This window comes from Acomys minous (assembly GCF_964271855.1).
Source record: "Acomys minous genome assembly, chromosome: 9".
NCBI lineage: Eukaryota > Metazoa > Chordata > Mammalia > Rodentia > Muridae > Acomys > Acomys minous.
The window spans coordinates 86,884,350-86,907,995 of NC_140490.1; the positions used below are offsets into that span (position 1 = coordinate 86,884,350).

At 46.7% G+C, this 23,646-nt stretch overlaps 1 protein-coding gene across 2 annotated transcripts in view; it reads left to right on the forward strand.

Annotated features, from left to right (window-relative positions):
• The window catches only part of SYN3 (synapsin III), a 435,938-nt gene that overhangs the window by 342,323 nt on the left and 69,969 nt on the right, over window positions 1-23,646 (forward strand). For both annotated transcript variants that reach the window (XM_084794231.1, XM_084794230.1), the window contains exon 7: window positions 18,090-18,152. In XM_084794231.1, the coding sequence (XP_084650357.1) occupies window positions 18,090-18,152 (63 nt within the window). The remainder of the gene's footprint in view (window positions 1-18,089; window positions 18,153-23,646) is intronic.

The following is a 23,646-nucleotide window of genomic DNA, read 5'->3' on the forward strand; positions in this document are numbered from 1 at the left end:
TGTGGGTGAGTCTGTGGGGTCATTTTTATTATTATTATTATTATTTTATTAATGATTAATGTAGCAGGCCCAGATCACTGTGGGCAGTACCACCCCTCAGCAGGGAGTCTTGGGTTGTATAGGAAAACAGGATTTGTCATCAGAAAAGTGCCCTTCTGTGGCAGATGGGAACAAATGTGGAGACCCACAGCGGGAGGTTGTGAGAGACCTAAATGCTCCATGGCCAAAGTGAGAACTGGGAGAGATACCCCACTCCAGAGAAGGGCATCCATTGAAGACAAATCTCCTTCCTAGAACCCTGTATCCCTGGTACTGAGTTGAGAAACCAATCAATGATGACCAAACAGATGACCAGGAGCTTTCTGCTGTGCTCAAAGCTTGAACCCTGCCCATTGTCTGTTCCCAGTCCTGTTTCCCCTTGTACATAAACTACAGCATAAACTAGAGATTTCCACTGTTCTAAACCTTCCTCAAGAACACCGCAGCTCACTTCAAGAGACAGAAACTGGGCAGAGTGGTGAAGGCCCTTCATCCATGGGAGTAGATGGCTGAAGGACTGAAAGTTCATGGCCAGTCTGGGCTACTGAGTGAGCTCAGTGTCCATCTGAGCAACTTGTTAAAACCTTGTCTCAAAATAAAAAAGAGGGCAAGGAGTGTAGGATTTTGCCAGTGTACCTGCTAAGCAAACATGGGACCCTCTGTTCACTCCCAAGAAAGAGACAAAGAGAGGAGGAAGGAAGGTGTAGGAACCAGAGCAGAAAGCCAGGAGCCACCCTGTGTGAGCCAGAAGCCCTCTCAAACATAGGGGGGATATTTTGAATGCAACCCCCAGGCAGCCCAGAACAAGGAGCCTAAGGTCAGAGCCTTTTGAAGCTGTTTATCCGTAAGTCTATCCCAGCTTCAACTTTTAAAGAATGTTTGCCAATGTGTGGCTTTGAGAAAACATTCTAGCTGACCAGCTTCGTGGCTACTGTGGGCTATCTTCTCCACTACCTCAGGGAAGGAAGCAGCTACTGGTCCACACACAAACCTAAGGCCTCAGCTAGGAAAAGTGGGCCTCCTTGAAATGAGAATGAGATGGGGAAAAAAAATCCAGTCCCTCTCTGTCTCTCTCTCCTCTCTGTTCCTACCTATGTGTGTGTGTGTGTGTGTGTGTGTGTCTGTCTGTCTGTCTGTCTGTCTGTCTGTCTGTCTGTCTGTCTCTCTCCTCTTTCTGGCCCTCTCTCCTCCTCCTCCTCCTCCTCCTCCTTCTTCTTTTTCTTTCTCTCTCTCTCTCTCTCTCTCTCTCTCTCTCTCTCTCTCTCTCTCTCTCTCTCTCTCTCTTTCTCTTTCTCTCCCCCACCCTGGAGCTTTAAGACTTTGCTACAGATAGAGAAGTGAGAAAGGCTTTGCTAAGTGATTTTTTTTTCTATTGAGGCCATAAAATAGAAAAGTTTGGGGAGACAGAGCAAGGGACCCAGATAAGCCTGGGTGGGTGCCCTCTTCAGGACTTTTTCAGCCTGGTTGATTTTCCAAAGCTATTGACAAAGTTGGCCTAATCCAGCCCAGCTGTGCAAACAGGGCCTTTAGGGGGTTTACTCCCACTCCCAGTGCTGTGCTGACAGAGTTCCCTCCAGCCTTTCTGTAGGCATGTCACTGAAGTGCCTGGAGCAAGCAGGTGGGGGGGGGGGGGGAAGCCAACATTACCACCATCAGCTCCACTTGCTAGGTCCTGGTGCCTCAGGACGTTCTCAGAGGCTTTAGTCGGGATATTTGCTCTGCCACCTCTTAGCTAGACCAAACTTGACTTTATCGATTTATTTTTTTGGCGGCGGCGAGGGGTGGTGGAGTGGGGTGGGGTGGGGTGGGGTGGGGGGGCTTTGGTTTCCCATCTGAAATTGGCCAGCACAATACTTACCTTGATAAGTCACTAGGTACAATAAGTGAGTAGACCCTAAAGTGTGCACAGGGTGAGTGGGATCTGGAAACAGGGACAGATGTCCTGAGACCCTCACTCTCAGCCTGCTGGAGAAGAAAGACAAAAGCTACTCCAGCACTGTTGGGCCTCCAGTTAGACAGAGCTGCTGAGAACTGTCCCCTACCTGACCTGATGGGAAGTCTACCCAAAGAAGTTAGGCACAGGAAGGGACGCCCACATCAGTCATCACAATGAGCTCCTTAGTGCCATAGAGAAGAAAACCGAGGCCCAAGACTGTGACCAGGGTGCCATTTCCAGTTCAAAGCCTTTGTTTTCACTCACAGTGCCTTCATAGTTATCATTAATAATTTTTTTTAAGGTGGAGGTCATTGTGTAAGTAAGAAAATGGAAGTACAAGGTTAAAAATAAAGTTTAGAAACGAGCCTTCACTCAGGGGTTGACAGGCTTCAAATTTCGTAGGAGTTCAATTCTCTGAGTAATCCTTTTTCTTTTATAAAAGGGTTAATTTCAGAAGTATTAAGTTTTAGCTACCATCGTAGTTACTTAGGTAGACCAGTAGTCTCAAGCCTGCACGCAGTGAGCATTCAGACTGAAGTGCAATTGAGAGACTCAGCATCTCTAACAAGAGCCCAGGAGATGTTGATCATAAGATCATACTTTGCAAAGCAAAGCTCTAGAGCTAGAGATAGCTCAGCCATAAAAGTGCTCCTTATGCAAACAAGAGAACACAGACTTAATCCCCAGAACCCACATTCTGAGAGTTTGCAGCTGGGTAGTAGTGGCGTATGCCTTTAATCTCAGCACACAGGAGACAGAGGCAGGAGGATTTCTGTAAGTCTGAGGCCAACTTGGTCTACTGAGCAAGTTCTAGGATAACCAGGATGACACAGAGAAATCTTGTCTTGAAAAACAAAAACAACTAAAAAAAAAAAAAAAAGAGTTTACAATCCTAGCACTGAAGAGGCAGAGGCAGGCAGGTATCTGGGGCTTGTTGACCAGGCAGCCTATCCTAACTGAGAAGCTCCAGGTCAAGGAGAGACTCTGTCTCCAAAAACAAAGTAGGCAGCTTCCTGAGGCATGACATCTGAGGTTGACCTCTGACCTCTACAAGCTCATGGAAGGACACATACCCCACACCCTTAATGCAAACATGCAAGTTGTGGGGGAGGGAGAAAGAGAAAGAGCACTCTAGACTTTAGGGATTCCTGATAAGGGGCCTGTAGAAAAAGACTACCAAAGACAGGAAAATCTCAACTGATAAACAAAATATGAGTGATAAAAGACAGCACACCTACCAACTCTGAGGCCATTGGCAGGCCATCCTCCACACTATGTTTTTTGTAGCCCTCCAACTCAAAACTATTCTACCAATGGATTAGCTGAGTTTCAGAAGGGCAGTGGTTAGCATTTGAACCCACACCCCTGGAGAGTAGGGGCAAGGGCTCAATTTTTCTCCAGCTCTGAGTAACTCAGATAGGTGAGCTCAAAGGATTGAGGTGCACTCAGAGCCAGCAGGTCCTCAGGTGTGAGCCTCCTTTCTTGTTGAGCTCTCCTATTCCCAGCCATCTTTCCATGTGTTGGTGACTCAATTCACAGCATTGCCAGAGGGTCTCCAAGTCCCATTTGCTGAGACTGTCCTGTCTGGTGAGTGATTTAGGGGCTTGGCAGCCTCCCTCCCTCCACTGTGCAGCCACTGAATATTCAGCCCAGAGGGCTTTTGGCATGCCCTACATCCTCAAAATGAAACAGGGGGAGCCCTTACTCATTTGCTTGATTTAAAAGCATCTAGAAGCCCCTTTTTTTTTTCCTAGTGGAGGGAATCACACCATCCATCTAAAAGGAGGAAACCCCACATGAAGGAGCAGAGAGAAAAATGGAGACATAAGTTTCAAGGGCTGACATATTAATGGAGAAACCTTGTGCTCGGTTTGTTTCTGCCCAGCCCCGTTCAGCTTGGAAAGACATGCCTCTCTGAAGCTTTGGAGCTAAGAGGAAACGGCTTTATCCTAGGGGAGAACTGAGGCCCCACCCCCACCCCCACCCTCACCCCCTACCCCTTCTCCTTGGACACCGGTGTGACCGCACTTCCATTCCCTTCAGCCTGCAGACAATTACGGAAGGGGGCTGCTCCAGGCTGGGTCAAGACCTGTGCTAGCTTTACTCTGTGCAGCTGGCAAAGATTCGTTAAGTGTTAGGAAGCCTCTGCTTCCCTGTGTTCTGTTATTTACAAGGAGCTGGCTGCCACCAGGCTCAGACGAGGAGGCAAGGAGACGACAGACACACCTAGTCTGGCCAGGAGGTAATCCCCAGGAACCGACAGTCTCAAGTCATTACCTTGTCTCTCCATAGTCCGGGCCTTGAATCTGTGATTCTCCTACCTCAGGAGAAGCTGGGATGACAGGACCGTGGCATCAAGCCCAGTTGCTAATTATTGGTTCTGAAAACTATTTCTACTGGGAAGATGATGGTGTAAAGATACACTAGGGGCTTCATCCTTCCTTCCTAACCCACCTCGGTCCAATCTGAAGGACAGGGCAAGTTAGGTAGCTCACTTGTAAGTTAACTCACAGTAGCCTTGCTCTCCGAAGGCCTCAGGCTGGATCCTTTATCTGGCTCCAGCCCTTCCTTACCCCTACCCAAGCCCGCTCCCTTCCTTCTAATGAGCACTCTGCATGCTCTGTCCTGAGTGAAAATTGAATAGTAGCAGCCCTGTCTTTGGTGCCTACCACCTGCAGGATGCACTCCAAGTACTGTGGTCCCCTGCTCCATCATTTACACTTCCATCTCACTATGATGGATGTTCTGTGATTGTGTGTGTGGAGAGAGAGAGAGAGAGAGAGAGAGAGAGAGAGAGAGAGAGAGAGAGAGAGAGAGCGCCTCCAAAAGAAATGGTCTGGGAGGTTGGGAGGTAGTTCAGTTGGTACCGTACTTGCTACACACGCTTAAGAGCCTGAGCCTGATTCCAAGCATCCATGCCAAAGGCAGGCATGAGGGCACACACCATGTCTGACCTGAGTGGGCAGAGACAGGAGAATCCCTAAAGCTCACTGGCCAACCAGTCTAACCAAATTGGTGAGTCCCAGGGTCAGGAAGAGATACTGCCTCAAAAGCATAAAAAAAGACACCTTCCAAGTGCACACCTGCACATACACAAACATAAACACACATATGTACATAAATGGCTTGTGATAGAAATGGCCAAACACTCATGAACACAAAGTAGCATGAGCAACATGCTGTGCCCCTTTCTCAGCTCCAGCTCAGACCCCATCGGTGACCACAACAGGGTTGCTTCCACATCCAGACTACACGGAGTTCTTCTAAAGCAAATTCAAGACGTTCTGTCCTTTCATCTGAAAAACCCTTCAGCATGTGTTTCTAAAAGGAGAGGTGAAGCCTTCATTTCTTGGAAGCTCCATGTTTGCGGAGTAAGGCAGCCAAAACAGAATGACCAAATTGGTGGTTTGGGTTTGAGTGTGTGCATTGTATAAGCTGATATTTTTAGCTTACAGCCCCTGAACATGCAGAGAGTGCAGTGACTTTGCGTCTACCCTCATTTGTAGAGAACAGGAAGCAGAGTGAGATCTTTCCAGAGCGTGGATGCCGGCCAGCCTCTCCCTCCCAGCACTTCCCTCCATCCTCAAGGTTGGCTCTGATGTTCCCTGAACCCTCTGGGGTCACACTTTTGTGTCCTGCCCTCATGGATGCATCTGCCTGGAGTGCCTTTTCTTCTATTTGGCAAACTGACTATATCTGCAAAAACCCAGTACAAATGTCACCTTGCCCATTGTCTGTGGTACCCTCCTCACTACCATCTTCCTCTTAAGCCAGACTATGCGGCTGAATTGAAGTCATTCTTGTAATGGCTACAGCGCCTCTCTATCCCATTCTCCTCTATAGAGTAGGGTTTGGGTCATCTCTATGACTCGGGTTTGGGTCATCTCTATGACTCGGGTTTGGGTCATCTCTATGACTCGAGACCAGCATGAGAGACAGTCTGGTCCCCAAGCATATGTTTGGCTTTAGCATCAGCTAAAAAGATTATTTAACTAGGTATTGGGGTTCTGGCTCATGAACCAGAAGTAACCCCTCTGTGATGGGCCCACAGGAATGAAGTGGGGTGTGTCTGCTAGAAGGCTGCAGCAAAGCACAGCTGGCCGTGTGGAGGCACCGAACCCGTACAGCTTCTGCAAGACGTCTTCATGGACTCTGCTCTTTAAAAGCCCATTCCCATAGATCTGCCTGACCCTTTAGCACCGGCCCTATCCTATATCTGGGTCCTGATAGCTTCCTCACCGTGCAACAGAGTAAAGGGTGCCCTCCGGCTTGAGCCAGGACCCTGCTATGGAGGCTCATATGACAGCTTGCGTCCGTGCTGTCCTGTGGTCCCTGCCCCTCTCTCACCTCCAATCTCTATGTGCTATAGATCAACCCCTCGGGGCGGGGGGGACCCTGATCCCGCCTCCACAGGATCCCTAGCATGGAAACCAGACATGTCTGTGCCCCTGCAGCCCCAGGTTGTCCGCAAAGAAGCACCCCCTTTCCATCTAGCCTGCCTAGAGGCATCATCAAGACATAGTTCTACAGACGTCATCCATCAGGCCAGCTCCAGCTCAGAATGGGACATGGCGCTGCTCTCAGCCCATCCGTCCCCATAAGTCAGCCTGAAAAAGCCAGAGGCATCACCCACCCACCTAGCCCACGGGCGCCCTTTCTCCCAAGGCATCCTCCTACTTCCTGCAAAGGGGTAGGAATAGAGAGTAGTGTTTCCCTCAGAGATCGATCCGACCACCTCCAAGTGCCATTGTGGTGATATGGAGCCATGGGTCTTCTACAGACACTGGGTATCTGTCCTCCCACTCCAAAGCACATCTCCCTACCCAATATCCACCATTCTCCCAGAGAAGTGATGAGGGGCATGAGAGGCCTATCCTCAGCACTCAGCGGGGCTGTGAGGTTTTTTTTTTTCTTAGAACTCATTCTTCCCCATTTCGCCCATCTCTTTGGTGCTCATCTGGAGTCTGCAGAATGAAAGTCTTCTTGAAGTCAGGAGCTGCTTGGGGGTTGGGGACTGGACCCGGGGTGCGGATGTCTGGATTTGGAAGGTTCGGGCTCACTTCCCAGCTTAACTCAGCAGCTTTGCTCCTCCGTTATTTATAAAGCAAGGACTGCCATCTATATCTCATATCTCGTTAATAGCTGTGAAGACTGAGGTGTGGTTTTAACTGGAAATAGGGCTCTGGCTATCTCCGCTGCCTCTCCCACCTCACTTTCATTCATTTAGTAAAGGAACAAGTTTGTATTGATGGATGTGTGTCCCTTACCATGCCTCCTGGCCTCGGCTAGCACAGGCTATGCCCTGCCTTGCCACTGAGAAGACACTGGGGTAAAGTGATGAAAACTTGAGGGTTTCAGAGGTTGTCAGATAGCTCTGTTGTGTCTAAGCATAGCTGCCTGACAAAAGCCACAGAAACCTTGGTCCAACTTTCTCTTGAAATTGAGTCATACTCTCTGAAGCCTTTCTCTGTTACCAAGATGTGTTCGCCCACGGTAGGCATATGGTCCCATAGTCCTAGAGAACCCCTGATAACCTCTGACATGGAAATCCAGGGTCCTCCTGGTAGGTTGCACCTCAGAAAGCTAAGTGAAGTGGCAAGGGGAGACAGTTGCAGTTATAGGAATCATGTTAAGTTGACTAATAACTCCAAGAACCAGCAATATTCCTGCTCTCCCTGTGTGTCCAGCCAACGGCTCCATGGGGAATTATTCCAATGGATGTAGAGCCTACTGCTTCCTACACAATTGATAGCACAAAGAAGTGAAGTCACTGGCCCAGGGACACACAAGCCCCCAGCATTCTCCTTCTGAGCCTAGCCACTTTTTTAAGCATCTCTGGGATGATAATGTTAGCAAGAAGGACCCAACAATTGAACTGAAGAGCTGACTCAGAGGGAAAGTAGATCAGGCAAGGTGCAACACACACAGCTGCAAGCATCCCAAGTTCATTTTAGCCAGGAAAGACTCTCCTCCCTCTCAAAGATCAGACCTCCAGAACAAGCTAGTGGGCTACTAGGATGATGTCGGAGATGAGATGTTGACCGTCTTAGCTGTGGTTTTGAGATTTCCTATATTCAACTGCATTCAAGGTCTGTCTGTAGATGCTAGAAATGTACACTGAGACACTCCAGCCTATATTGGGATTGGGGTTGGGGTGTAATTCAGTGAGAGAGAACTTGCCTAGTGGTTACTGCAAATGTGTGTGTGTGTGTGTGTGTGTGTGTGTGTGTGTGTGTGTGTATGTGTGTTAGACACCTATACAATGAAATAAAAGGGACATATATTACAATGTGGATGAATCTTGTGAGCATATGCAAAGTAGACACCAATCATGAGGGTTTCCTTGTGTTTGATTCTAAGTGGTAGAGTACTTGCCTCAAATGCTTAAAGATCCTGCTTCAATCCCCATTATTGCCAAGGAGAAGAAGGAGGTGGGAGGGAGGCAAGGGAGGAGGAGGGAGGAGGAGGAGGAAGAGGAGGAAGAGGAGGAGGAGAAAGAAGAAAGAAGAAGAAGGAGGAGGAAGAAGAAGAAGATGAAGATGAAGAAGAAGATGAAGAAGAAGATGAAGAAGAAGAAGAAGAAGGACAAATACAGAAACACAAGAAGCATGAATTTGGAGTAGGGCTGTAACAGTTGGTAGAGCACTTGATAGCACGCAAGAAATCTCAGGTTTGACCTTCAATGTTGCAAAAATATCAAGCCAGGCATGATGGTACATGCCTGTTATCACAGCAGTGGGGAGGTGGAGACAAGAGGTCATCCTTAGCTAGGTGTCAAGGTCACGGTCAACCTGGCCTATGTGCAGACCAAGAGACCTTGTCTCAAAACTAAAATATTTTAAAACAATATCCATAATTGTAATGGGTGGTAAGGTTGGTGTGTTTGGGATGGGTTGATGTCCAGTGAATGCCATTTCTGTTGCCCACAGAGAACTAACTGGGATATAGATCTAGGTAGTGTGCGCCTCACATACTGACTCACATCCCACAACAATGAAGCTGGTGTGTGTGCGTGCGCGCACGTGCGCTTTTTTTCCCTTTACAAAGCTCCTGGGACGTGAGAGGCTGTCTTAGCTGGGTTACTATTGCTGTGATGAAACACTGTGACAACAGCAACTCCTTTTTTTTTTTTTTTAAGAAAAGCACTTAATTGGGGCTTGCTTACATTCAGAGGCTTAGTCCATCATCATCATGGTGGGAAGCATGGCAGCCTGCAGCAGACATGGTACTGGAGAGGCAGCTGAGAGTTCTAAATCAGGATCCACAGGCAGCAGGAAGGTTGTGGGGGGGGGGGTGCGGAGGGGAGGGGCTGGCTTGAGCTTCTAAAGCCCCAAAGCCCACCCCCAGTGACACACTTACTCCAAAAAAAAAGTCACATCTACTAACAGTGCCATTCCCTATGAGCCTATAGGGGCCTTTTTCATTCAAACCACCCCAGAGGCCAAGAAACCTGCCCAAGGAGATTCCTGTGGGAAGATAGGGCTCATGTGTAATGTAGGTAGACCCTGTCTGAAGAAAAAAAAAATCTTAAAATGAATCAGATAAGAATAAATGTAATAAAGCACATAAATAAACTTTTTTTTAAAAGGAAGTAGATAAAAGTAAAGGATAGGAAGAGGAGGGGGAAGGGAGGAGAAGTGTAGCCCACGAATTTTGGGATCCTGAGGTGGCTTCTCTTCAGGAGCCTAAAGGTGGGCTCCTGTACCGCACCTTTCAGGCTTGTTTGGCCTTCTCTCCAGAACAGCTCCTCCACTGAGGGTGTCCTCTCCCTGTGAGTGTCACCTGGAGACTCCCCAAGGGGTTAACAGCATAGGCTGGTAGCCTGAGCTTGCTGTTCTCACAGACAAGGACAAGGAAGCTTGCCGCTAGGCGAATGCTACCAGCCTGTGAGGATGTTTATTTCTGACTGTTGCATTTCTCAGGGAAACAGGAAATGTAAGAGAAAGGAATGCTTGCTTGTTGATAGGGAAATGATCAGTTTAATTATTCCAAATCTACTACCAGTATTTTTCCAAGACACACTTAAAGGAGCAGGGGCGAGACGGAGGTGGAACTATCAGGGCAGAGAGGCCGCAGGCCTCCCAGCAAACATGGCCTAGGCCTTCCCAAGTGCCAGCCCTGGGCCTGGGGTAGCATAAGAGTCAAGGAAGGCAGCTCCAGTGCCGTGTCTATCTTAGGCACCCAGGTCCATGGCAGGACAAGTGAGTGAGGTTGGAGAATGCTGTTTGTGAATGGACGTCACACCACACTGACTGTAAGGTTGAGTTGCAAGTGTCTGCGGGGCTTCCTAGCCAGATCATCAGGACAGATTCCTGGGACAGTCCTCAGGCCTCAGCCGTAATCAACAACAGACATCAGGGAGCTTGATGGACTGGAGAGATGTTAGTGAGTTTCCTCCTGGACAGGGAGGAAACTGGGTCACAGGTCTGGTTGTGACTCAGCCAACAGCTCATGGTCCTAAGGCTAGAAGCTGGACATCAACTTGAAGCCTCCTGGCTCCAGGGTTCCTGGTTCTACCACCTTTCCCGACACTGCTCAGATTTTATAGCCACTGGACGTATCCTCACAGGTCTGCTGGCTTCCATCGACCAACCCACTGCAGAAAGTGCTTGGTGACAGGCAACATGAGGATCCAAGGATGTCACTCGCACATGGCAGCAAGGGTGTAGAGCTCTGGTGGGTCCAGGATGCTTCGTTTTCTCCCTAGGTGACATTTAGAAAACTCTTCCACTATCTTTGCTTCATTTCTTTGTATATAAAATGAGAATTAAAGAAGAAGGAGGAGGAGGAGGAGGAAGAAGAGGAGGAGGGAGAGGAGGAGGAAGAGAAGGAGGAAGAGGAGGAGGAGGAGGAGGAAGAGGAGGAGAAGAAGAAGAAGAAGAAGAAGAAGAAGAAGAAGAAGAAGAAGAAGAAGAAGAAGAAGCAGCTGGAGCAATGGCTCAGTGATTGAGAACAGTTGCTTCTCTCCCAGCTGACTGGAGTTTGGGTCTCAGCATCCATATCCAGCAGGTTCACAATCACCTATAACTCTAGTTCTAGAGAATCCTACGTCCATTATAGACCAAGCCTTGTATGTTACAGTTATGGTGACAAACAAAAAGAAGGCCCTCGTCCTCACAACAACACAATTCTGTCCACAGATGGCAACTCCCCAGTTGTGGCTCCCTTTCTCCAGATGATTCTAGTTTGTGTCAGATACACATCACACACACACACACACACACACACACACACACACACACACACGTTAATCACCACAGTGAGTAATCATGTTGGGAGTCAGGGAGCCAAAGCAGTGGGGAAGGCCCCTGGTTTGAGCTCTTATACCAACTCACTGTTTCAGAGCTGGCCATGTCCCACCCAAACTGACTAGAACCCCCTCCAATGACCTAACCAACTCCCACTAGGCCCCCTATTAAAGGTCCTGCCACCTTGACACAAAGCTGGACAGTCCAGGCATCCTCCATGAACCCTTAGAGACATATTCAGACCATGGCAATGGTTCAGCCAGGATCTAGTTCTTCACTTACTGAAATCCCTATTACCCGGAGAAGAGAGGGAACACCTTGGGTGGGAAGCTGCACAGGACCATCCCCAAGTGCCCAATGTGTAGCTTCATTTCCATCTTCAGCTTGAGGATGGGGTTGGTTGAACACTGACCTTGGCTCAGCCAGCTGGACTCTGATCTTCCCAGGGGAACACCCTGCAAGAACACAGGGCCTCTCCACTTATTTTGGTTTATTTGGGTACTTTTTGAATAAGGCCTTATCAGGGTGGGGAAATCTGTTTTCAAATATGGATCTGGCCCCTCCAACAGGATGTCAGGCCTCTTGCCACAGGGCACTGATGAACTCTGGAGTGTCTGGGGCCATGGGACCGGGAAAAGGGTCCCTGAGAAACCATCCCCAAGGAAACTAAATAAAGCTATTGTTGCAAAGGGAAGAGAAAAAATAGCCTAGCCAACAAGATGTTCTCTGTCCTCTGTGACCTGTCTGTGTTTTGGGAGGGGTTGGTCTATGGCAAAGCAATAGAAATAGGAATGGCCCTCAGAGTCCATAGAAACAGTATGGAAGGGAGGAAACAGGGCGGAAGAGATAGGTAGCCATGGGGCTGTGCTGCTGTTCTTACCTGTCTGAGCTCGAGTGAGTGGCTTATCCTGTTTTCTTATCTACAGTGCTGGGGGAGGAAAGAATGCTAAGGCACATTGCACAAGAAGTCGCTGTTTCCATTCCCAGCTCTGACATGACCCTTGGAAAACCATCACTCTTAGTCTGGGCGGTGACATCATGGATGGACTCCCAGATGCCGACTCAGGGCCACCCTCTTTTATTTCTGGAGATCAAACTGTAGAAACCTATCACAAAGTCTCCAAATTCTGCCCATGTCCCTTTGAAAAGCTCCAAATAGATGAAATACTATTTTCAAGGGGTGTGTGCACAGAAGTGTTAAGTGGAATTTTGTTGGCAGTAGAAGGGAAGGAGCAGGAGGAGATGGAGAGAGAGAGAGAGAGAGAGAGAGAGAGAGAGAGAGAGAGAGAGAGAGAGAGAACCACATACATATTCATTCTTTCACAGGACTGGCATGCACAAGATGTGGTGCAGATCTTGCAGTGACTGGGTTGGGACAGTGTCTGTCACCATGGAAGCAATGTGCACGATACAGTATATAGAGCTAAAGTGTGAGTAGGGTGCAGCTCAGTGGCAAAGCAGGCCATTGGTTCCATCTCCAGCATTGCAAAAGCAAATGATGAGAGCTATTTTTGGAAAAAAAAAAAAGCAAACATCAACTATCTGTGTGCAACAAGTGTATAAAAAGACAAGCGTGTAAAAAGACCAAGGGTCAGAAGCACACCAGGCAGGTGAGATTGGTCACCTAGGTTAGAGAAGACACAAATGGAGTGAAGCAAGAAATGTCAGGGGGGAAATAAAACCCTCTAACAAAAGCAGAAAGATGGGCTGAGAAGATGGCTCAATGGGTGAGGTGCTTGGTACATAAGCATGGGAAATGAGAGTTTAGATCCCCAGTATCTACATAAATACTGGGTGTAGCAGCATGACCCTGTAATCCCAGCACTAGGAGAAGGAGACAGGGTGATCGGTGGGGTTCACTGGCCAGCACCGAGTCAACCAGTGAGGTCCAGGTTCTGTGGGAGACCCTGTCTCAAGAAATAAGGTGGAGGGCGATAAGGAAAGACATCTGTCCTAGATCGCTGACCTTTACAAGCACAGACGTCAGTGCTCACACGTGTAGACACAAATGCACCACATACATGCACACAAAGAAGAAAACACAATAGAATACTAAGTGGAAAGGCATAGATGTAAAATTCTCAGATATTGTTGTAGAATACCTGGGTTTTTAAATTAGACACAGAGATGGATAAATGATACAGCTGTAAATAATCCTCATCTTGAGCCAGAGATACAGCTCAGTGGTAGAGAATTTGCCTACCATCTCCAAGGTCCTCAGCCCTCAGTACTGAGGAGGTGAAGGCGGGGAGGCTGGGAGGAGACGCCTTGTCTTGAGTTTCTATGATCATTTCAATATTATTATCTTAATTTTAAAACTGTCACTTATAACAGAGATAGCTCCTGGGAGTGTCATAACTCCTACCTCATCAACCTGAAACCAATGTGATATGGTAAGGGGCATTACTAGAAATATGCTTATTAAAACACACTAATAGTGTAGGCGCTAGGGGCTGTGTATGGCTACTCACTGGTGTGTCACTCAGTTGCCTTTCAACAGGATGACAAAATTCCTGACATCAACAACTTAAGGGAGAAAGGACTCGCTTTGGCTCACAGTCGCAGAGATTTTCATGCACAGCTCTTGGTTTTGGTGAGGTAGAACAACATGGCGTTAAGAGCATGCGACAGAATGAGTTCGTCACCACGTGGGACAAGCTATGACCTCCAGAGGCACACCCCCATGACCCACTTCCTCTCACCAAGCACCATCCATCTTCCATAGTTTCTGCTGCCTTTAGATAATATTTTTCAAAGTCTGAACCTGTCAACAGTTTAATTAAGCATTGCGTCGGTCATAGCCCCTGTAATCTGACTGACTCTGCAAATGCCATCGCGGATACATCCAGAGGTGTGCTTTGCTGATCCCTGTGGTGTCTCTCAATCTATTCATGAGCACTATTGAAACAAACCATCACAATCAAGGTCTTAGCGTTGACGTTGCCCAACTGTCATCACCCCTGACGGTGTTCCTCCTGGATTGTGGTTTCAGCTTGTTCCATCCTGGATGAGAAGGTTCTGTGGGACTAGAGCCTCTACACATCTTCTCCACCACTCAGTTTTACTGTGCCTCGCCCCTTACTTCCAGACTTAGTCCTTTCTTCCCTCCCCTCTCTTCTACTTTTGAACTTGTAATTTTAGTATTTTCAACTAAGTAATTTATACTTATTTCTCCCTCTTGCCACACCCTTGCCTAACAGCTCTACAAGTTGATTACAATAAGCCCCTTTTGCAGATTGGAAAACCAATATCTGGCCTAAAATTGAGCTGAGAGTAAGTGACAGTACCAGTAGCATGCCATGTTCTCTCCAGGTCCCACCCGGTGCAGCTTGTGACCAGTATGGGCAAGGCAGAGAGAAGAGAACACCCATCTCCCCTCCCCTCAAAGCCTCCAATCTTTCAATTGCTGAGTTTGTTACAGTCTGCAATGATGTCTGGGTGTGATGACTATGCCGGGTAACAAAAGTTCCCTAATGAGAATACACTCAGTAAGTGCTTCACACTGGTCAGATGGATAAAATGTTAGTCTCCCACGGCTGGAGAAGTCATTAGATCCTAGGGGAGAATATAACACAATTATTTTGTTATATGAACACGATGCCAAGCTGTCATCTACATATTTATGTTTATACCCATAGATCAGTGTTCTCCAATCAAGCCCCTAGTCTTGGTTGGAGAAGTTTTTGTTTACAGTGGGTGACAACCAATGGGGGGGGGGGTGTCTCACCAATGAGCAAATGCTAAGAATAAGAGTGGAGTGCTCAGTCCTAAAAGTGACAGCTATGTCACCCTCTCTGGGGCTCAGGGAGCATGGCAGAAAGGAAGGTGGAAAGAATGTAACAACTAGAGGACAGTGAGAAGTGAAAAGATGGACATGATGATGACTGTTGCACCCCTATGAGCTCATGGGAGCAATAGATACTGCACAAGACTGGGGCCATCAGCATGCCATCATGGACAGCTACGAGGAGAGGCTGGTGAGGCCCTACCTCTCCCTGAGGAGCTGTAGGCATTTAAAGGTTGGGCGTGGGAGAGGCACATTCCGCAGTGGTGCAGACACAGGTGAGCCTTGTTCAAATAAATGGCTCCCCGACCAACGCTCTCGCAGGCAACCCTAACTAAATGCAGCGTGTCACAAACACATAGAAAGAGCAGGAAGGGAAGAGGATAAAAACAGGGGGTAGTATAGTCAAACTATGTGTGTGTGTGTGTGTGTGTGTGTGTGTGTGTGTGTGTGTGTGCGAAATCATGAAAGAATATGTTTTTAAAGCTCCAACCCAGAAGTTTAAAGATGAACGACGTGTGTTAGGAATTACATAATAGTAAGATTATGAATAAATGCGGGGGAAGAATCAACACAGAATGCATACACTGGCTCCCTCTAGGGTGGGAGGGAACCGGTTGCATCAAGGAAAGAATTACATCACGGCTTTCCATTGCTTGGGCAGTGTTTTGTTTCATCAACCTGACGTCCTAATGCTGTGAAATATTTTACAACTGTTAAACCCACAAACAATAACCACCAGGGACATTCTCGTCATTTAATATTTAGGTGGAAAGAGCATTAGGTGGAAAAATAAGATTGGATGTGTGCTAGTCTCTCAATTTCATAAAAACAGAACAAATTATAAAACAACTAGAGGGCCTCCCCCCCCCCTCAGACTAGCAGACGATAATATAGGACAACTGTTATATATATATATATTTATATATATTTATTGAAGTTTCCAAATTGCATATTGCTTTTCATGTCACAATCAAATATTACTTCTTCTTTGTTTGGTTTTTGTTGTTGTTGTTTTGGGTTTTTGTTTGTTTTGTTTTTGAAACAGGATTTCTCTGTGTAGCCTTGACTGTCCTGGACTTGCTTTGCAGACCAGGCTGGCCTCGAACTCACAGTGATCCCCCTACCTCTGCTTCTCGAATGCTAGGATTAAAGGTGTGCACCACCACACCTGGTCAAGTATTACTTCTTTACTTTTAAGTAAAGAAGATAAGTTGCTTCACCTTTGGAAAAGGAGTATAGTAATATTTAGTCTGAATTAAGGGATAATTTATCCAAAGTGAGCTTGGGTTTTACAGAATACAAGTTCAGTCCTCGGCTGGCAAATATTCTTATCTGTAAAATGTAGTAATAATAATAATAATAATAATAATAATAATAATAATAATAATAATAATAATAACTATTATTGTCATTATTATTGTTATTATTATTATTGTTATTATTATTATTAATGAGAACCTTCCCAGATTGACTCAGGGGCCATTGTGGAAGTGTAATGTGATGATATATACCTTGCTTTTTTTCCATTTTCGTGACAAAAGACATGAACAACATATTGGAAGAAGGGTTTATTTTGGCTCACAGTTTCAAATGGGTCAGTCCATCCTGGGGAGGCAATGCTGCAACAGCTCACATCATGGTAGAGAGAAAGCAGAATGGCACACTGATAGGAACAGGTTGGACAGGACATAGTCCCCAAGAACATAACCTTCACCTCTGACATTTTACCACCTCCCAGTTGTGCCATCCTGTTTTGAAGCCACCAAGGAATTGAGCCATTCATTAGGTCAAAGTCGCAAGAGCTAGTCACCTCTGGAAATACACTCACAAGCACACTCAGGAGTGTGCTCCAATGGTCTCTTACGTGTTTCTTAATCCAATCAAGTTAACAACTGAGTCCATTCGATAGTTTTGTGATCCACAGACAAGATTGGGCAAGATTGTAACACCCAGTGGGAAAAGAGGAATTCCTCAGGGACCCTCTACATAAGGACAAGTGCATTGCTGGCAACAACCCAGGACAGGGTGACAGACCACTATCTGTACATCCTAGATAAGGGGATGTGATGACCCTGTTGAGGGACAGACTGACCCAAAAGGAAGAGACTGACACCATTACTATGTCTCAAGGACAGATACACTTTGACCTCAAGCAAGCCAGAATAGACTCTGACAAACCAAACACCCTCCAAACAACGTAGGAGTGACGCGAAAGAAATAAATCAAAGCTCGGGCGTGAACTCTGGTTTCCTCTCAAAATCTTTCCTCCCAGCACCCTTTATTATGAAAGGGAGGGATGTGTACACACCTTGAGAAAACGTTGCTGACAGAACAGATTGAAGCATGGCCTCTGTCTTCAGCCTTGTGTTGGTATCGGAAGTGTGTGAGAGACTGCCGATACAACAGGGTACCAGGCAAAAACAGTGGAATCCAAAGAAGCTAACGCCATGAGGCTATTTAACACAGTGCCTGTGAGGTATAGCTGATGGATGCTGGTAGCAGAAGTGGACATAAACTTCTGCAGTAGCCTAAAAGATGGCTAAGAGCAGGAAACGAGACTCTCCAGCTACCTCAGGTAATTTTGGAGGCAGAAGTGTGCTAGGAACAATGAAGCCGCTGGTCTCTGAACTCACACTTTTAGAATTCCTGACACGGGACTGAAGAGACGTCTCAGCAGTTACGAGCGAACACTGATGGATCTTCTAGAGGACCTGGGCCGTCCCACCGCCTGAACACTGGTATACATCTTCCCCACTTTGCAGATAAGGAAAAAAAGGCATGGATCCGTATAATGTTTTGGCTGGATCCGCACTGTGGTGAAAGCCTGAATCTGAAATCGGTTGGCTGGAACACATCTGTCTCTGTGGACTGTCGGGTGCCCCCAGGCATGCTGGTCCTGGGAGTGCAGATGTGCAAAGGCGTATTGGAGCCACAGCAGGGTGACCAGCTGCAGAGCATTCTGTGGGGATTCCCTGACAGCATGCTATGAGTAAAACATACAGAACAGACAGCTGCCCATGGGCTCTCTGCAGCCATGCTCTGAGATGACCAGTAACTGATTTCCTCTTGTGTCTTTCAGCTCACGGCCCCACACTTCCCCGTGGTGATCAAGCTGGGACATGCCCACGCCGGCATGGGAAAGGTAGGAGAAGACTTTGAACGCACATAGCACATAGTGGATACAACCACAGCTTGCCCAGATTATCTGCTGCCCCTCTCCACTTGGCAAAGTCCCCCAGGAGAGAGTGTCAGAAGGACTCCACAATCCTTCTTCCCAACTCATATTCCCCTGAGCTTGCTTTGCATGCACTGTCTCCAACTTGTCAGCCTGAGCTCTGAGCATCACCTTGAATTGATAGCGTACAGTTCTGAGCTCCGAGCATCACCTTGAATTGATAGCATACGGTTGTCCATGATCATAGCTTAAGAGATATGAAGGATAACCTTTTCCTGACAAAGGTTCTTTTCTCCCCAGTAGCTACTATTGTCTTCTTTGCGTTGTAAGCTCCTGTCTTATTCATCCCTCCATCACTTCCTGGGCCAGCACCACAAAGGTACAAGCAGGGCTACACAGCAGGAGCCCCTGGAGTCCCTGGAGTCAGCCAATTTCCCCCAGACTAAACAGTGTATTTTACACAGTCTCAGATGACATCCAGGGAAATGGCTTGGTCGTCCTCACAATTGCAAGTGTCAAAGCTCAACTCAGTTTGGAGAAAACGCTGATCTAGCTGTTCAAGCCATCAGACCACTGGCTAACCTCTCTCTTTCCGGTATCATATCTCATGGGAGATTGCTTGGGCTCATGTGCCTGCCACCAGTGAGTGGGACATAGGGATGGGTCAGCCCCAGTGAAGAGGAAATTCCAACCCTAGACTTAGGGCAGTGGAAAGCTACTACATCATACCTCTCAGGCCCCAGGGCAAGCTAAGTGACAGGGTGGGGGGTGTCTTGACTAGCTTAGACAGCCAGACATTTCTGCTCTTTGGTCTATATCCTTCCCTGAGGGAGAGATAAACATGTTTTTTGTTTAGATCACAAGTGGGGGGATGAGAAAAAGACTTGTGAGAGAGCAGGTGATGTTTATCCCCTTAGAAGTCGAACCACCATGTGGGGGAGATTGGTTGTTAACCAGCTGAAAAACATCCTTGAACAAAATCTGAGAGGAGGTATAAATGTGAACCCAAAACTGGAGGTGGAGCCTTTGGAGACTTGAGATAGTCTTGGCTGTTCAGCACTCCACTTTGAGACGCTCCTAGAGAGAACCGCTCAAAAGGGAAGGCTTCGGGGCTCAGGGACTCCAGCTGGGTTCTAGGTTCTGATTGCACCAGGTTCTGGGTTCTGATTGCACCAGGTTCCAGCAGAAGAAATCCTGCTGATTATGCCAGGAGAATTGTTCCTCAGAACTGATATCCTTACAGTTTCTTTACTGCATTCTTCAATCTTCTTTTCCTATTGTTTAGGTTAGTCAGGTTATAAGTGAGGTATTCTACGTTAACAAGTTCATAATAAAATATAATTGTTAAGAAAATTAAGCCCAGGGCTGGACAGATGGCTCAGAGGTTAAGAGCACTGGCTTCTCTCCCAGAGATTCTGAGCTCAATTCCCAGCAACCACATGATGGCTTATAACTATCTATAATGTAACCTGATGCCCTCTGCTGGCCTGAAGATGTACATGTAGACTAGTATATAAATAATAAATAAACAAATCTTTTTTAAAAAAGAGAAAAGAAAAGAAAAAGAAAGAAAAGTGAGCCTACAATTCTCCTGCCCCAAGATCTCTTCCTGCCTCTGCTCTTCCCGTTCTGGTTGTGTAAGGAGAAGGTCAAAGGGTCAGGGTGAGGCAGGCTAGTGTGGGGCAAGTTCTAAACTAGCCTTTTTAGGCTTCCTCCCCAGTTAGATGATGATTCTCATAACAGCCTCTAGCATGAGTCTTTCTGCATGACTCAGCCTCCTTTCTCTGTAACAAAATGCATAAGAAAATCGGCTTCTAGAAAGGTTATCTGGATGTCTGTTTTTTTGGCTGTTTGGGAATTTTTGATTCATGGTCACTTTGCCCTGTTTGGGCGCCTGTGCTGGAACAGTTCATCATGGCCCAGGTGTGGTGAGTCAAAACTGTTCCTGCCATGGCAACTGAGAAGGAGTGAGAGAAGGAAGAGAATGTGTAACAGAGGCAGCCCACCCCTGGGAACCCATTAAGCTATGAATCCGTTGATGAGATCTAAGCCCTCCTGATCCAGTCACACACACACACACACACACACACACACACACACAAGCCTCTGCTTCTAAATTGCTACAATGGGGACCAAACCTTCAGTGCTTGGGTTTGGGAAGGACATTTAATATCCAAACCATGATACCTCCTTTGAACAAAAACGATAATAGGCTTCAAAAAGCCTGTTCCTTTGTTCCCACTCTCTTCACCACCTCTACAATCTGTCTGTAGCTTCCTCCTCCTCCTCTTCCTCCTCTGGGCTGAAAGTGCCTTCCTCATAGTTCCCAATGGCCTTCATGCTAATTCATGGGCATTCTTCCATCCTGAGTTCCCAATGGCCTTCATGCTAATTCATGGGCATTCTTCCATCCTGAACTGATGTCTCTTCATCACTTAGGCTTTCTGAGCAAACCTTCTATCCTCAGACTTTTCCTCTAGTGGTCTCTGATTCAAGTTCTTCTCCCGGCTCTCTTCTTCAGTTTCATTATTATATTATTATACCTTCAGTCTCTTTCAAGGACAAATTCTCCTGTGTCATCCCTGACCATGGCCGCTCCATAAGCACACTGCTGTCTCTCACTAACTCCCTCAGTTTCAGCTGCCATCCTCATGTCAACAGCCTCCTGAGTCACAGTTCCTATATATGCAATCAAGTTCCTATCTCCAATTACCTCCTGTATTTTGCAGCCTTGTCTCCATGGAAACATCCCAAACAAGGTCCAATATCTCCCCACCTCCCCTTCATCTACTTCCTGTCCTGTGACTTCCATATCTGCAACAGAAACTGTAATCAAAGGGCAAGGGTAGCTCGGGGCTAGAGTGCTTGACTAGCATATCTCAGGCCCTGAGGTCTCTTCCATTTCCGGCACAGCTAAAGAGCACAAACAACTCAGAGATATAAGAGCTACCTCTGCCTCCTCCATGTCCAAATGGTCACCAAGTTCTTGTCACTTGACCCTGTTTCTCTGGTTGCTCCTTTCCACCTGTCCGCTGTCACCATCTCAGACAGCTCTGGTAAAGTTAGGGGGGCATCTAAGGACTTAGTTATATCCTTAAAACTTAAAATAATCCACAAGAGGAAATGAGGAAGTGCCTACAGAGATGGATACAATTCATAGGCAAGAGGGATGTCCCAAAGGTCAAGAGGTCAATCCCCCAAATGAGAGGGTGACACAGACCAAAATAAACACAAGTTTTCAAGAATGCAGACATGGAGGAAAGAGCTTTTTTTTTCCCCCTCTCCTTTTGGTTGAAATTAGAAAACTTGCAAAGACCAATCTTTTTTTTTTTTTTTTTTTTTTTTTGCGGATTTCTTTTTTTTTTTTTTATTAATTTATTCTTGTTACATCTCATTGGTTATCCCATCCCTTGTATCCTCCCATTCTTCCCTCCCTCCCATTTTCCCCTTATTCCCCTCCCCTATGACAGTTCCTGAGGGGGATTACCTCCCCCTGTATATGCTCATAGGGTATCAAGTCTCTTCTTGGTAACCTGCTGTCCTTCCTCTGAGTGCCATCAGGTCTCCCCGTCCAGGGGATATGGTCAGAGGTGAGGCACCAGAGTGTGTGAGAAAGTAATATCCCACTCTCCACTCTACTGTGGAGAGTGTTCTGTCCATTGTCTAGATCTGGGTAGGGGTTTAAGGTTTACCGCCTGTATTGTCCTTGTCTGGTGCCTAGTTTGAGTGGGACCCCTGTGCCCAAATCTGCCTATCATAATGTTCTACTTATAGGCTTCTAGGACCCTCTGGGTCCTTCTACTTTGCCTTTCTCCCATGAATCTCACATCTAGAGTCCCACTAGTATGTCCTCTCTTCTGTCTCTGTTTCCTGGTAAGTGAAGGCTTTCGTGGGACATGCCCGTTGGACTAATATGCAGATATAAGTGAGTATATACCATTTGAGTCTTTCTGCTTCTGAGTTAACTCACTCATTATGATCATTTCTAGCTCAATCCATTTATCCACAAATTTTGGGGATTCCTTGTTTTTAATAGCTGAGTAGTATTCCATAGTGTATATGTACCACAGTTTCTTTATCCATTCTTCTATTGAGAGACACTTAGGCTGTTTCCATGTTCTGGCTATTATGAATAAGGCTGCTATGAACATGGTTGAGCAAATTTTCTTGTTGTGTGCTGGAGCATCTTCTGGGTATATTCCAAGGAGTGGAATAGCTGGGTCTTGAGGAAGCCCTATTCCCATTTTTCTGAGATAGCACCAGATAGATTTCCAAAGTGGTTGTACTAGTTTGCATTCCCACCAGCAATGAAGGAGTGTTTTTCTCTCCCCACATCCTCGCCAGCATGTGGTGTCGCTTGAATTTATTATCTTAGCCATTCTGATAGGTGTAAGATGGAATCTCAGAGTTGTTTTGACTTGCATTTCCCTGATGATTAAGGAGGTTGAGCATTTCTTTAAGTGTTTCTCAGCCATTTGATATTCCTCTGTTGAGAATTCTCTGTTTAGTTCCATGCCCCATTTCTCGATTGGGTTATTTGGTTTGGTGGTATTTAATTTCTTGAGTTCTTTATATATTTTGGATATTAGACCTTTGTCAGATGTGGACCAATCTTGAAGGCTGACTGAGCAAGGAGCCCATGTTCATGCTGGGAAAGTAAAGGTCGCAACATGTGTGCCTTATAGTCCTTGTACCTTCTCCTAAGAAGGAAGATGGGTGGTTGAAGGCTCGCAGGGAGAGCATGCCTTAAGACACCTGTTAAGGAGGTATCAATGGCCTTGTTGTTTTGCAAAGCCTGCTCAGGACCCAGTAGGTGCAGTCTTTGACCTACCTTGTGGTACACCAGACAAGTGTCTAGCCTACAGTGGGTGTGAGAGAATTAATAGGGTCCAGTCCCCACCCTCCAAAAAATTGTGGAGACCACCTCCTATGTAAGGAAAGATAAAGCCAGGTATGATGACACCTATAATCCCGGTACTCAGGAGGCTAAGGCAGTAGAGTCATGAGTTCAAGGCCAGCCTGAGCTGACCAATGAGACTTTATCTCAAAAGTAAATAAATATACAATCTTTACACATGGGGCATGATGGAAGACTATGTGAAGAATGTGCAATGTAAAGGAAAGAGCTTAATCCTACCTAGGGCATAGTGTCTCTTACCACCGTGGAACATCTCCAGCAGGACATATCCTGAAAGACCACTGTTTTACCCAATGTGGAAATAGTTTGAGCGGGGCACAGCATGACCATAACAATCCAATAGATGGTTTAATCCATCCATAAAGGTCACAGCCCTCACAAGCCATTCACCTCTCAAACCACATGGGGAAGCCATCTGAATGAGATGACACTTGGTTTAGAAAGGCAACTAGATAGTGATCCATGGTAGTGATGAGTAAGAGAGTGCCAAGGAGAAGAGCAAAATCAAGCTGCCAAGAAAGCATGAGAAAGCCGCACTAGATA